At 41.1% G+C, this 13,993-nt stretch overlaps 3 protein-coding genes across 5 annotated transcripts in view; 1 reads left to right on the top strand and 2 right to left on the bottom strand.

Annotated features, from left to right (window-relative positions):
* nphp4 (nephronophthisis 4) overlaps positions 1–1,761 on the bottom strand; it is a 180,980-nt gene extending 179,219 nt beyond the window's left edge. Inside the window, 2 exon segments of the mRNA XM_079360057.1 lie at positions 866–1,003; positions 1,464–1,761. Of these exon segments, the coding sequence (XP_079216183.1) occupies positions 866–1,003; positions 1,464–1,640 (315 nt within the window). The 5' untranslated portion in view covers positions 1,641–1,761.
* On the top strand, positions 1,724–7,860 carry dffb (DNA fragmentation factor, beta polypeptide (caspase-activated DNase)). 2 transcript variants are annotated; one of them, XM_079359110.1, is made up of 8 exons: positions 1,724–1,803; positions 2,610–2,851; positions 3,542–3,668; positions 3,752–3,937; positions 4,511–4,590; positions 4,657–4,830; positions 4,919–5,019; positions 6,759–7,860. In XM_079359110.1, the coding sequence occupies exons 2-8, from the start codon at positions 2,729–2,731 to the stop codon at positions 7,006–7,008; spliced, it is 1,041 nt and encodes a 346-aa protein (XP_079215236.1). In that variant the 5' UTR covers positions 1,724–1,803; positions 2,610–2,728; the 3' UTR covers positions 7,009–7,860. The 2 variants fall into 2 exon arrangements, with proteins under 2 accessions (XP_079215236.1, XP_079215237.1); XM_079359111.1 differs by having other exon boundaries at positions 1,735–1,803; positions 2,587–2,851.
* On the bottom strand, positions 7,403–13,529 carry cUnh1orf174 (chromosome Un C1orf174 homolog). 2 transcript variants are annotated; one of them, XM_079359114.1, is made up of 4 exons: positions 13,387–13,529; positions 10,820–10,891; positions 10,380–10,739; positions 7,403–9,016 (listed from the first exon to the last, which is right to left on the bottom strand). In XM_079359114.1, the coding sequence occupies exons 2-4, from the start codon at positions 10,889–10,891 to the stop codon at positions 8,873–8,875; spliced, it is 576 nt and encodes a 191-aa protein (XP_079215240.1). In that variant the 5' UTR covers positions 13,387–13,529; the 3' UTR covers positions 7,403–8,872. The 2 variants fall into 2 exon arrangements, with proteins under 2 accessions (XP_079215240.1, XP_079215239.1); XM_079359113.1 differs by lacking the exon at positions 13,387–13,529 and adding an exon at positions 12,761–13,372.
* Between the last annotated feature and the right edge of the window lie 464 nt (positions 13,530–13,993).

Raw genomic sequence — 13,993 nt, 5'->3', positions numbered from 1 at the left:
TTGAATATTTTCACTGCTTTACCCTCACATTGTTCTTTATTTTGGTGATTCCATTTGTAATATTTGTTTCTTTGCGTCTCAATGCTGGCTGCCACAGATAAGCTGCAAGCGCTCACGATATGGAAGGGACATGAATCAAATAAAAATGAGGGGTAATTGCATCAACAATGAATGCCATCGGCTGTAGATATGAGGATAGGTTTATGATGTTTATAATCAATCCAACAAACAAACTGAAGATTACAGGTTTCAGTCTGAGCTTGCACAGCACTGTTAGAGCCAAGCAGCTGATTTACTACGGATTCTAAGATGTATACCCCTTTTAAAATGGATATTTGTGAGTTGTTCGTGAATGTGCACTATATTTCTTTAAGCTGAAGAAAAAAGAAAAAGAACACTTCCTTATGTCTGCCTCTACAGATGGATCTCCTCCTCACTTTGCCCTCTTTAATTATGAACTAAAATAACACGTGATTCTTATTAATGTGTAAAGTCAGATGTTGACTCACTAGTAGCATGCAGCTTGTCTGAAGATTTATCGGCAATCATGGAAGTTTTTACTTACTGTGTTTAGGCTGGCAACCTTCCTGAGAGCTGTGCAGAACACAGTCCATTCATCATTGCTAATTGAATGTCTTGAGTGGTGGAGCTTTAGAGCTGATTAAATTCATTAATCCTGAGCTAAATCGCTGTAATTGATGCCTGACTATATATTGATGTTACTATATAATCATCAATTAGCACTAAAAAAACATGAGAAGACATTGAAAGTATGTCTGAAAACACTAACAGAGCCAGTCATAACTTAATTTCAACTTAAGGGCTGGAGTTTATTAAAGCCCATTGCCTGTTATAATAGAACTACCTGATCGAAGAAGATCTTGTTGTTTTTCATCCTCTGTGGTTGGCTCTTCCACGTTTTCCCAAAGAAGTGCTGGTGACTTCTATCGAACAGGGTCACTCTGAGCTGGTAGGTCAAATTTTGTCCCCCCTCTGAAATCTCCTGTGAGTAAAAACATTCAGATTTGAAAGTCATCAGTTTCAGTTTTTCATGTATTTGAAATGTGCACTGACACATCTCATGTGACCTTCATTTTGACCTTAACACTCAACTGAACAGTCTAGTACACCATTTACATCATCTTTACACTGAACCAGAGGCTAGTGTGAGGGTTAATGTTGAGTGAAGTGAGTTTTACTTTAGTGGGTTTACTCCGGGTCACTGCTTTAAAGTCAATAAAGCTTTTATTGTCAAGTTTTTAACGAGTCCTCTCTACGCAGAATGACGCATCCTACAGTAGGTGATGCCATGGGGGTCTTTATCATAATTTATCTATTTCAATATCTATGTAATAACAAGCCAAAGTCAGAGAGTAGACTAGTCTCATTAAAAGGAAGCAACGCTTTCGCACACAAGTTCCTACATCTCTAGGAAGCATTCAGCCCTAGCTTTGTGAAGTCACCTGCGGAGGTTGAGCTCCAGTCAGCCGGCTGAGGCAGAGCTGAAAGCCGTGAGAATGGGTGAAGTGTCTGTCCACGGCGAGGCGGACTGCCTGGCGGGGCGGGGGTACCAACCGGCTTCTTTCAAACACATCTCTCCAGCTGTCCGCCATGCTCGACACGTCTTCCGTTTTCACCATTTACGCAAGTTACTAGAGACACGAGCATGCCATTGCAAAATGTTTTAAATATGAGTGACAACAGAACTGTTAATGAGAAAACTATTTTCCCTAAGCCCCCGTTTAGATTTTCGAACAAGCAGCCGCCATATTGAAACAGGATTGTCCTGTTTAACGAAAAGGGGTGAGCAAAGTAATGTGATATTTTTATTGTTTGTACTCAGTGATAAAGAAAACGACATTGCGAATAAATTACCTTTACGAGTATTGCGCTTAAAGGGTACATCGTTTTAAACTGTATCAAGATATTTAAATAGATATTCTTAATGGTTGTCATAAAACATCTTACCTTCATTTGGTATTTCCCATTGCCTCGAATATGTTGCCATGGTAATTGTGGCGTTACTCTTCAGGCTACCGTACAAATACCAAATGCAAACCACAGGGGAAAAAATCGTTTACATAACCATGTCAAATATCATAAACTAATATCAAACGCTGTTGTAATCATTTTCAGTGTTTTAAAATATTATTGTTGCAGTTGATTGCTTAGTCTGGGTCTAATATTTTTTTTTTGAATGACAGAAACGGCAGAGGGTAGAGCTTGAATGTAAGTGATTTTGAACCAGCTTAAAATAGATACAAATGCTATTCAAGAGAGCCACTTATGTTGTGGTTTGGGCTTAAAGAGGTAAAGAAGAAAATGAGTCAGACACAGGACCTTTTTTTTTTTAATGAAAAACAGTTCCTCGCTGAATTTTACTGAATTTAATCTTGGGTGGGCCTACACTGGCTGCTTAACTTTATTTGTGTTACTGTCTGAGCCACAATCGACATCTCTAAGCATACAGCCAGAGATAACACCTCGGAATAATATCTAGCTTCAAAAGAGGATCATTGACAATCTGTTTCTGATATTTCTGGAGATGCATTCGGGTTTGTTCATTAAAAGAGCTTCTCCCTTCAGTATTTCTCGTGTCTTCTCTTAAGCAATCCTGACAGCAAACACTAGAGGGCAGCATCACGGCACAGTTTCGTGTAATCAGCCTGACGAGGAAGAAAACGGAAGCGGCAGGTACGAATCGTAGTACAAACTGGAATAAACTACAATGTTTGGACTCTTCGGGAAAAATAAACCCGTGAAAATAAGGAGTTGCAATGATAACAGAAAATATGGTGTCGCAGCAAAAGGCTTGAACGAGTTGCTTAAAAAAGCCTGCAAGTTATTACAGGTGAGGCCATATTTTGTGTATTATTTCATACCGATCCTTCCGCTTTTCTTTAGGGAACAATACTGCTATTAAAATAATTCATAACTCCTTATAAACACAAGAAAGATACAGCTGCTATCTTCAAGAGTTGAATGAGCTACCTAAGTGATAGTTTTAAACATATTGCTTCTTCCATAACAACTTTTTTGATAAAATACACAGTCGTCTTCAGTCAAAACGACAATACAGAAATCATCACAAGAGGAACAAAACCTTAGAGCAGAAACCTCACGTCAAAGGAAGTCTATCTTTAAGATGTGTTACAGATAAATATAGACACGTAAATCAACAACAAATGGATAAAAGCGTGACATCAACATAGTGTGATTCACCATGTTTAAGTGCGTTAGAGCTAGAGGACAAACTGTGAATCTAATGTCAAATAAACTCAATGTACCAAAACAAATGGCAGCCTACATTAGATAAAGCAGTCTGTGTGAAAGGCTTTTTATGACACTCACTGTTCTTTCATTGAACATTACTAGTAAATTACTTAAAGTTTGAGAAATATATCTAGAATAAAAACCTTTTTACACATCAACAAAAGTGGTGTTTATTAAAAAATGTAAGAAACACTTTGGATTCAAGCTTTGAATTCAACATCATGTATTAGTTTGTTGTTATTGTGTAACTGTGCGGTTTTATTTGCAGTTGCCTCTTTCCGGTGCACATGTTTGCTTGTATGTTGATGGGACAAAAGTGACCGAGGATTTCTTCCCAAGTCTTCCGGACAACATTGAACTTGTTCTTCTCTCTAAAGATCAGACGTGGAGTGGAGGTAGGTGATACAACCCCAGAAAAATAAACATCATTGTGTTTTTTTTTGTCTCACTCTTTTCACTCCTTTGCTTTTTGTTTCAGTTGTGTGTGACATCGGTCAGTTACTCAACACAGACCGGCACGCTGATGGACTCATTGAAGCTGCGAAAGGACTCCTGTCTGATGAGGAGTCTCCAAAAAGGCGTAAAATCCTGACTGACTTGCTGCAGAACCTGGAAGACAGATCTGAGTTGGAGGGCAGGGAGGAAGATGAAGACTGGTTCAAAGGTGCAAAGTCAAATAGAGACCTTGGCAATATGCACTTAGGCTGCTTGGTTGAATTCAATTCTAAAAACATCCTGAAATTTCCGGGAAACTAGAAGAATATACACCTCCCGACTTGAACCTGAATTTTTCCTGCATGACTCCCAAGTGAGTTTCCCATATCTGAATGTGTTAGGGTGAGTCCAGAATCCAGCAGGAAACAGTCCAGAAAATTCACTGCAGTCGATTGGGAGGGTGTGATGAAGTTTATATTATTCGACAATCAGCATGCCAGATGTACAATCTTTGTGCACGTAATGAAAATCCTTCATCATGTTATCAACCTCCCGAGTGTGTTCTTCTCCACTCGCTCATTGATAACATAAATGTGTAAAACGTTGGACATTTCGGCTTCGTCAAGATCCCCACCCTCCCATCCAACAGGGAGAGCCTCCCATCGGAGTCACGACCTTGTGTCATCTGATTTTTGTCTTTGATATGATATCTATTGTTTGCAGTTGTCGTATGTGTTACAGTCGACACTTAATGTGACTCCACATTCATCGGCCCCTGAGGTTAACTTTGTTTTCATTCCAGGTGTTGATTCTCGATTTAAGACAAAGTCTGCCTACATGAAGTTCAACTGTGAAAGCAGAATAAGAGGCTACCTGAAAGAGGTAAAACTCCTTATTTTCCCTTACTGTTTATTTATCTGATATAATACCTCTCTTTTCTGTCTTCAGCTGGATGATGCCACAAAAGCCATCCAGAAGGCAAAAGTCAGAGCTGAGTTTGAGAAAGCATCCGACTGCCTGGTGGAGATGTTGAAGGCCGCAAAATACAACGGCTGCTACTTTGACCGGACTGAAAAGGAGCCTCGTCGCCTCTGCACTCAGGCGGGATGGTTCACCTGCCAGGTATCAAAGGTGTCGATGTATCTGCCAGAGCTGAACGAGCAGGTGAAAACATGGCTGTCATCCCCATCTCCTCTGCTGCTCTCCTCAGGGATCGTTTGACCAGGACGTGTGCCCGTCTCTCCACTCGATCAACCCTTACGGGAGCCGGGAGAGCAGGATCATCTTTAGCACATGGAATCTGGACCACAGGTTTGATACTTAAACTGGATCAAAACATTTTTCCGAAATCTTTAATGGTTCCAAAGCTAAGCTACATGCTAGCTAACGCAGACAGATTCTTAAAGGTGTACTTCGACCTTAAAGTCTGCATTAAATGGAACTTAGAGAGTATCTTACGGCTGCATCGTGACGAATTTCCAACTGAACCGGTGGCGTAGTGGTTACTGCACGGGCCCCGTTTGCAAGGGCTGTGGTCTGGGTTTGAGTCCAGCCTGTGGCTCCTGCGTGTCTCCCCCACACTCTCTCTCTCTCTCTCTCTCTCTCTCTCCCTGATTTTCCACTCTCCTATCTCTCTAATAAAGGGATTAAAAAAAGTCATCTATTTGGCAGAACATTTAATCCAGGACTGCTGGACTTGTGCTGGGGAAAATGTCTTTTTTTTATATCATGACTTTATTTAAAATGTTGCTAATCTTTTAACTCAGCCTTCAAATTCATGAACCAAATTAACAGGGAAACGACTCAACTCGAAGAGTGCTTAAATAGAGCATCTGCAGCCTAAAGGTGTTTTAACCATTTTTCATTGCTAACCACTGCTAATTGGCTTGTTGAGTGGCTAGCTCCAGGACTTCAATAATTGCATCCTAACAGTGCCAGGTCTGAGCCACGTCCACAGGAAAGACATTGAGTTAGATATTTCAACCATTCAGTGTCACATAGAGATCATATTTAGCTTTAAGCTCATTTATATGTGATGCACTTTTCTCTACCTCTCATCATTATTCTCTTTTCTTCTCTTTGTCTTTCTGAAGGTTTTAGTTCGTTCTTCCTCAAACTCAGGACCGTGTTTCAAACATTTCACATGATGTGTAAAGAAATATGAGCTGCTGACCGTGTTGGCCTCTGAGGAGGAACTTAAAGGGTGGATGCAAAATACGACTGCATAGAATTAGTTTATGCCACGCGTTCTCCCGCAAAGGTGCACACAATTCTTGGCACGACAACCAGACGGGTGATGGAAGGTTTCCTTTTCTGTACACACTGTTATCACCAATTATTAAAAAAAAAAACTGTAATTTTCAGACCCCAGCTGAAGAATGAAAACCTTTTATCATCGAGGCTTTTGGAGACAGTTTTCGTATTTTAAAACATTTAGAAGTTTCAAAAGGTCTTTGAGCTGCCAGTAACAGGCACATCTGTGTGTGAAAGCCAAATTCATAAAAAAAAAAACGGAGATGCAGGGAGTCTGTGCTGTGGTTTTATACAAAGACTCCAGAACAATAGAGCTCATAAAGCATTCAGATGAAATGACAGCACAAAGGCGCGGCGGAAACTAAAGTGTTTTCTCTTGTCAGTGTCTTCACTTTTACACCATCAGACAAACAACAAAAAAAAACCTGCTGACTCGACAGATCAAAAGGACACCTGAGCATGAGGGCTGAAGTGTCATCCACGTGAATACACACTGTACACAGAGACACAGGGCTCAGAGGACAGTTCTATGATCATGCTGTCTCTTGGCCATCAGATGTGAAACCTCGTTTTACAGAGTTGGAGATGTCATATCTCCTGGTGCATAAAGGTAGACAGATGAGCAGACTAATGTACAGGCTGCACACCTCCATGTCTTCTCTTCCTGAAACCCTCCCGAGTACACAAACCACTCCCTCCTAGTCTGCTCTAGTCTGTGATACTTTTACCCCACAGTACACCTACCTGTGTTTCTGAATCGGAACTAAATACCTGATTTTTCTTCTTCACGTGTCCAGGATCGAGAAGAGGAGGTCGGTCATTCCCGCTCTGCTGGAAGCTCTACACAATCACAAGAGCACGGACGTCAACCTGAACTACTTCTACCGCTTGCTGTTCACCAGAGAGAACCTCAAACTGGTTCACATCGTGTGCCACAAGAAAGGAGCCCACAACCTGCTGTGTGACGCCAAACAGATTTTAAAAGCAGCCGGTGAAACAGAGCAGGGGAAACAGAAGGCCAAAGGGAAGAGGAGGCGCCTGGTGTGAATGTCTTTATGAAAAGTATGTTTGAACTGGTACTCTACGTATTACACTGATTCTGTGAATTATCTCAGGACGCTTAGGAGACGACTACTTTTTACCTCGATTTTTTTTTTTTATCCTATTATACATTTTGCTTGTGGTCAGTTTTTATTATTTTACTAAGATTTCTTTTGGGGTGTTTTGAGTCTTTATTGGAGAGACAGGACAGTGGATAGAATCAGAAATTAGGGAGTGAGAGTGAGACATAACTTGCTGGAAAGGAGCCACAGGTCAGATTTTAACCTGTGACTACAGCCTCTATATTTTATTGTTATTAGACCAGCAGCACCCCGTGGTCAGTGTATATGAAAAAAAACAGACAGTGATTTATTTGAGACAATAACTGTGAAACGACGACTGAAATCATGAAAAACATGTATTTGTTCTTGTATTGGCACAATGATGTAAACTGCATGAACTGATTATACAACGACTGCTTGAAGAATGAGGCACAAAGTTGCATAGACGAATATGAAAGCTTTTTTTTTTTGCATAAATAAAGTGTTAAAAATATATAAAACGTGATTGGATTGTCACATTGTTAACATACAATATATACAAAAGACTAGAAAACCTGTGAACAGCACAAGTGCATTTACCTTTAACCTCAAAGTGAGTCGTCGTCCTGCTTCAACTCTGAGGACGTTAAAGTAACAGCTCTTTAGTCCAGGATTTTTTAATAAATCTCATTTTGCTACGTTTAGAAGTAAGAACTTCACAGATCAGGGGAATTTATGATCCGCATTGTTTGGTATGCAAATATACAGATGTGTTGAATTCTAACCAGCTGCTAATAAAATGCTCATTTACACTTCATCCTCTCCTAATGAAAGTCTTCTTTGGCATACATGACCTCCTTCCTTAAAATGTTTACAGTCTGAAACCTGAACATGAAACCTGTCACGAGCTCTTTGTTTGACTTCTGCTTGACTTCATCTTTCGTTTTTAACGTTCGTATTTATAGAAGTGTGTGGCAGGAAACATCTCGACCTGCACACTTTGAAGCATTTTACGGCGTGGACGGATTTGTTTCAATAAAGTGCTTTTCTAACACACCCTCTAAGCTCAGCGGTTCTTGACCGATGGGGACACAGGACCCATCACTAACCCACTGATGAGAAATTGCGACCCAAATTTCTTAAAGATTTGTGCAGTTCAGATTTTTAGAAGAAAATGTGAATAAACAAAATGTGTGAAAGACTAATATTGTTTAAAAAAAATGCATCAGACATTTGGACCCACTGAAAAGAGCTCAGCGGCCCACTTTTGGGTCCCGGTCCACCAGTTGAAAACCACTGCTCGAGCAAACACCAAAGGTTTCTGAAACGGGCAGAATTTCATCTGTAAAAATTCAAGTTCAATTATATGCTCTTCTGTAGTATTCTTACTGATAGCTATGAACCCTGTTAATGTGGCGCTCTTTAAAAATATCAGTATATCATCTCTCTGACGTCATGCCACATGTAATTGGCTGAATATTACACAGCATTTGTTTGGTGTTTAGACAGCCAATCAAGGACTTGCTTTCAAAGCACTAACTATCAAGCTGCAAATACTTAAGGTAAATGTTAAGCAACCAATTTAATGCTCGATTTCTGAGTGCAAAATAAAATCACTTCAGCCCTTTGTGAGATACTAGAAGCAAAAGTTAGGGCAGATGCATCCCGAGGACGTTTTTTTTAGCCACAGCAAGTCGATGCTAATCTCAATCCCTGTTCAATGTATCTCTTTAAAGGCGAGTTTAATTTGGCTGGTTTTTCCTCAGTTCTGAGGGGTTTCATGTCCTTCCGTTAAAGGAGTCCACGACAGTCATCAGTGCAGCTCCTTCTCACTGAATGCCTCCTCCGTCTCCTTTCTGCATAGAGCTGAAGTCTAGCTCCTCTTCGTCACTGTCCTCCAGTGCAAAGTAGTGGCGTCTCCCGTTCTCCCTCTGAACGCGGCCAGAAGAGGCTGATGATCTCTGAGGCAAGTCCTGGAGAATCAAGAAGAATTCTTAGATTAATGATCGGTAATCTAAGTGCATATTCTGCACACTTTAAATCTCACTAGTTGAACTTCTTTAAGAAACACAGTACCAAGGGACTTCATTGGAATGGGACAACTGTTCAAATGGTGAACATGTACGGTCGTGACTTTTAGTTATCAAACTGGGGACATGCTCGACAATAGATGTGGCGGATGCGTCATGTAGTGTGTTTTTATGGTCAAAAGAGGTGTCCATGTTGCTTCTCCGACTCGCAACTGGAACACGCTCAAAATCGGGTGTGACGTCATTCCCAGCTCCGAGTTCCCAGTTCTGAGGTAAGTGGAACATAGCGTGTGTGCTGGAAGTGGTGGGGGTGGGGCTGACAGTGGTGTGCAGGGAGGGGGAGGGGTGGATGGCGGTGTTGGGGTCTTTGTGGCCTGAGATGATTTGGATGTGGTGCTTTATCTATCTTTCGTCTGAGTTGGGGTTTTTTCATCATAACTAACATTTCCAACCCTGACCAACAAGCCTCCTGTTATACCTTCATCCTGCCTCACTGATCCTTGTGATGGGTGAAGAGGCAGTATGGTGGTCAAACCTTGATTAGCCGTTAAGCATACAGCTTAGGCAGTGACAGAGGCCAAACAGTTTAGTGCAAATGATGAACAATGGCATCCCTAAAGTGAAAGGTCATCACGCTCTGGGCCTCAAACGTCATCTGTGAACGACCAATTATCACCAAACTCTCAGTCATCACCAAAGATTCTACGACCATGTCTCTACTCATTGTGGTTAGTGTTGGTAACAGCTCGAGTGCGTAGATGATACAGCCTCCAGTATTCAGTTCAACGTGAGAGAGGGGTCGGCCTCATGCCGAGAGCAGTCAGTGTTGCTTCTGAACTGAAAAGAAATGGCTAACCAAACCGTGTCAGCCTTTGTCCTCTGCCTAAATGGTACCAAATGTGGAGAAAATAATTTGACCGTATTTAATCAAATGTATCGAGTATTTATGTTGTATGATTCGAGTGAACACTGCATGTTCAAAGTGAGACGGTTAGGCCTCTGTTATGCCGTGCGATCTGGGTACAAAGAAAAGAGGTGAAATGGTGGGTACAAACTCTTTCCACCAGCAGTGGACCATCAAGAGACATAACAGAGGCAAAAAGGCGTCCAAACGACGGAGCTGGCAGGACTAAACAGCACTGGGACTGTGTTTGGTGACAGTAGTATTTCGAGGAAGGTCGTATGGCAGCATTTGGTTCCATGTAAAAACACAAAAGCTGCTTCATTAATTCAAACAAGCTGAATCCGTCTCAGACCCGGCTGCTGTTTGTTCATTTGGTGGCATTAAATCCAAAAAATGGCTCACCTGTACAAAATCCAAGTTTCCAAAGAACTGCTCCACAGGAAGAATCTGATTACTGTCGTCATCTGGGAACATGTGTCTGACAGAATCTTCACATTCCATGTCCTCAGACTCGTGTTTGTCAAAGGTATTATCCACTCTGCAGCTGTCCGTGTCCAGCCCTGTCCTGAGTTCATTCTCTTTGCCCTCCTGTCCCTCGAGCGCAGGTGATGCCAGGCATCTCCTCCGGCCTGCGGTCAGACTGCATTCACAGCTGATGCCGGAGAGCGCGTCTGCTTTACTTAAAGCACCGAGCACAGACGCGCTTTCTGCGGATGAGTGCGTCTTTGGACTTTTTGCACATCTCCTCTGTGTAGCGGAGGCCTGCGACGGAAAGTGAAAGACTTATTTAATGACAAACAGCAGCACTGTCTTCAGTGTACACGTAACATGAACGCACAAACCTTTCTGGAGCTTTTGACCTCAGAGCTGCTCTTCCTCTTTCTGGGTTTCAAGCCATCAGGTTGACCGGGCATCTGAAAAACAACATCCCTTTTTTTTTTAGTCCCTTGAAGCAATACTCATTTTATAGCCAACACTTAAGGATAGCTAAACCTTGTAATAATTATCATCAGTGCTATATTCAGTAAGTCCTGCAAGGCGAGTAAACAGAATGGATCAGGAAGAAGAGAAGAGCAAAAAAATTATTCTCAGTTCAGGAGATGAGACATCACAAGCACAGCTACTTTATAAAGCAGTATAAATAGAAAGATAATTAAACTATGAAGATCCCTTCGATATTTGATTAGTTGCTGCACATCACAACAGTCATGGCAGAGTACACTGCTGTCATAGCACCAGCAGAATGGAAAGGGTAAGGGGGGGGAGGGGAGGGATGGCGGTGTTGGGGTCTTTGTGGCCTGAGATGATTTGGATGTGGTGCTTTATCTATCTTTCGTCTGAGTTGGGGGTTTTTTCATCATAACTAACATTTCCAACCCTGACCAACAAGCCTCCTGTTATACCTTCATCCTGCCTCACTGATCCTTGTGATGGGTGAAGAGGCAGTATGGTGGTCAAACCTTGATTAGCCGTTAAGCATACAGCTTAGGCAGTGACAGAGGCCAAACAGTTTAGTGCAAATGACGAACAATGGCATCCCTAAAGTGAAAGGTCATCTGTGAACGACCAATTGTCACCAAACTTACTCTCAGAGATCACCAAAGATTCTACGACCACGTCTCTACTTATTGTGGTTAGTGTTGGTATCGATCTAATTCTTTCCACCACTGAGCCAGCAGCGGGGTACAAACAAGAGACATAACAGAGGCAAGCAGGTGTTTCAATGGCTGTTGTTTACTAGCTGTATATTATATCAGCCGTGTCTAACCTGAGTGTCTTTCCCAAAACACGATCATGCAACTTTTAAATCTCACTGAAGAATCAAGACGTTTGATGTTCACTGTTCAGTCTGCATGCATATACATTTAAACAGGTGATCCTCACATGGTGTGTCTGTGTGCATTTAAAAGGCTGTCTGCGATAAACACTGCTGGATCCTTATGATCAAAGCAACTGTGGGAGAGATCATAAAGACTCAGTGATCAACCGTTACATGAACCAAAACTCAATAAAATGCAGCCAGCTTTATGCTTCGTGATGAAAGCATGGCCAAACAGGTCTCAAATGGCCACCCGGGATTTGACTGATAAGTCTACGTCAAGGATTGTTGTCATTTTCAACATCACGTGTTTTTCTAACTAATGCGTTTTAAAGTGACCCTCAGGTGTAAATATGGCTGAGTAGGAATATTAATGCACCCAACATGCACGATCATAATATGCCAACATTGAATTAACACTACAATTTTCAGGACACCAATTAAGATGTCCATATAACCTTTTTTAATTCATTTTAAATGGAAAAAACAACATAGCATGAGTGTATTAGGGATGTTTTAAAGCTTCTCCTCCACTGAAGTTTAATGTACGTCACGTCACCTTATCAGGCAGTAAATACTCCACTGACAGACACTACGTTACCACTGTCTGGATGTTGAAGCTCACAGTGTGCCTCTGATAGCAGAAACTTTCTACAACAAGGTTGTGATTAATTAACGTCGTCAGTTCAGTATCTTCTCCAGAGAAACGTCAGGTTGCATATCTTGCATCACTTACAAATTAACGCGGAGCAAACTTTGTGTAAACTGTGAGAATTTTTTTTTAACACAATGTGAAGTTACGAGGAAAGCTCAAATCTCGCTATTGTTTTTAATATGATTATTGTTATTATAAAATCGTATGATAAACACCCTCCGTTATTAGCAACACGCTAATTAAGCTAACAGGATACCAATCGGTAACAAATAACTTATTGTTAAATATCGAGCTGAGCCCAATGCTTACCTTATGCAGCATGTGCCGGTGTTGTTTTCGTCTTTAAACGCTCTTGTGTTCTTATTATTAGCCTTTAAATCATATACAGTTGTAGCCTTTATCTCACAGCTCCGCTCGTCTTTGGCAGGTTCGCAAAAATGTGTTTCCGGTTGGAGAGGTTCACTCAGCGGTCACAAAGTCTCCGTTCATTGGGGCGTCCCAAGTTTTTAGTGAAAAAAAGAGGTCGTAAAGTGTTTGAATATACGTTATGTGAGGGGGTTGCTCTTTGTTGCTAGGTTATTGAAATACACATTTTAGATGTACATCTACATATTTTGAGACTGTTCCTGTCCATTTAATTTAAAAAAAAGTATGAAATGTGCAGCCATAAAATGTGTGCCACAAAGCTCCAGTAAGTGTTTTTATTTAATGTTTATTATTATTACTTCAGATGTCGAGTGATCGTTTGGCCTTCTCTAAAAATGTTAACATTCCCATATTCATACTGTATTTATAAGCGTTTCCATTGTTTTATTTTGAAGGCAATTTGACAATTTCCGTTTTAACGCCATTAAAAATGAAAGTTAGTGCAGCTAGCAGTGTTAGCTCGTATAGTCTCTATGTGTGTTAGCTCCGTGTGAGCGTCTTTATCATACCGGAACGTCGGACTGGTCCACAATAAACCGCGTTTGTTTCAGAAAAATATGTGACAGCGAGGCCGTAAAAGCTTCTGTTGGGGATCTAAAGCCGAGATAGCAGCCTGGCTGGGCTGTGTGACGTCACTGAGGGGGGGGAAGCGTTGGCTGAAAAAAGAGTCAGTCTAAATGTGTTCTCTAGAGGGTGCTAGAGGCCTTATTTATGATAGAGTACATGCACAGGTGTCATGACTGTCACTCTTACAGTCTTTTTATGTTTGTACCAATCAAAAATAACGTTACAATTACCCTATTTGTTATCAATAACATGTATAAAGTCTATTGTTCGGCCACTCAAATAAAACTAATGAAGTTGTATGACCATTCAGCAATGTTTCAGCTCGTCGATTCCCCCAGTCTCAATAGTTGGAAACCTATCCCTCAATGAGTTTTCTCTATATGCTGTTCATGATGGTGCCTGAGTTAATTAGTGTGGATACTTTTACATTTGCTCATCGAAGAAAGGTTAAAAAGTGTATCATTATGATAAACCGGTTGTATTAAGGAGCTTCTGATAACCAGAAACAAAGTCACGTGTTTTCAGCTGATTGGAAAATTGTATAAGTTA

The sequence above is a fragment of the Symphodus melops genome (genome assembly GCF_947650265.1).
Source record: "Symphodus melops genome assembly, chromosome: 13".
Classification (NCBI taxonomy): Eukaryota; Metazoa; Chordata; class Actinopteri; order Labriformes; family Labridae; genus Symphodus; species Symphodus melops.
Note: the sequence above shows the minus strand (reverse complement) of the source record. Positions and strands in the feature narration are given on the sequence as shown.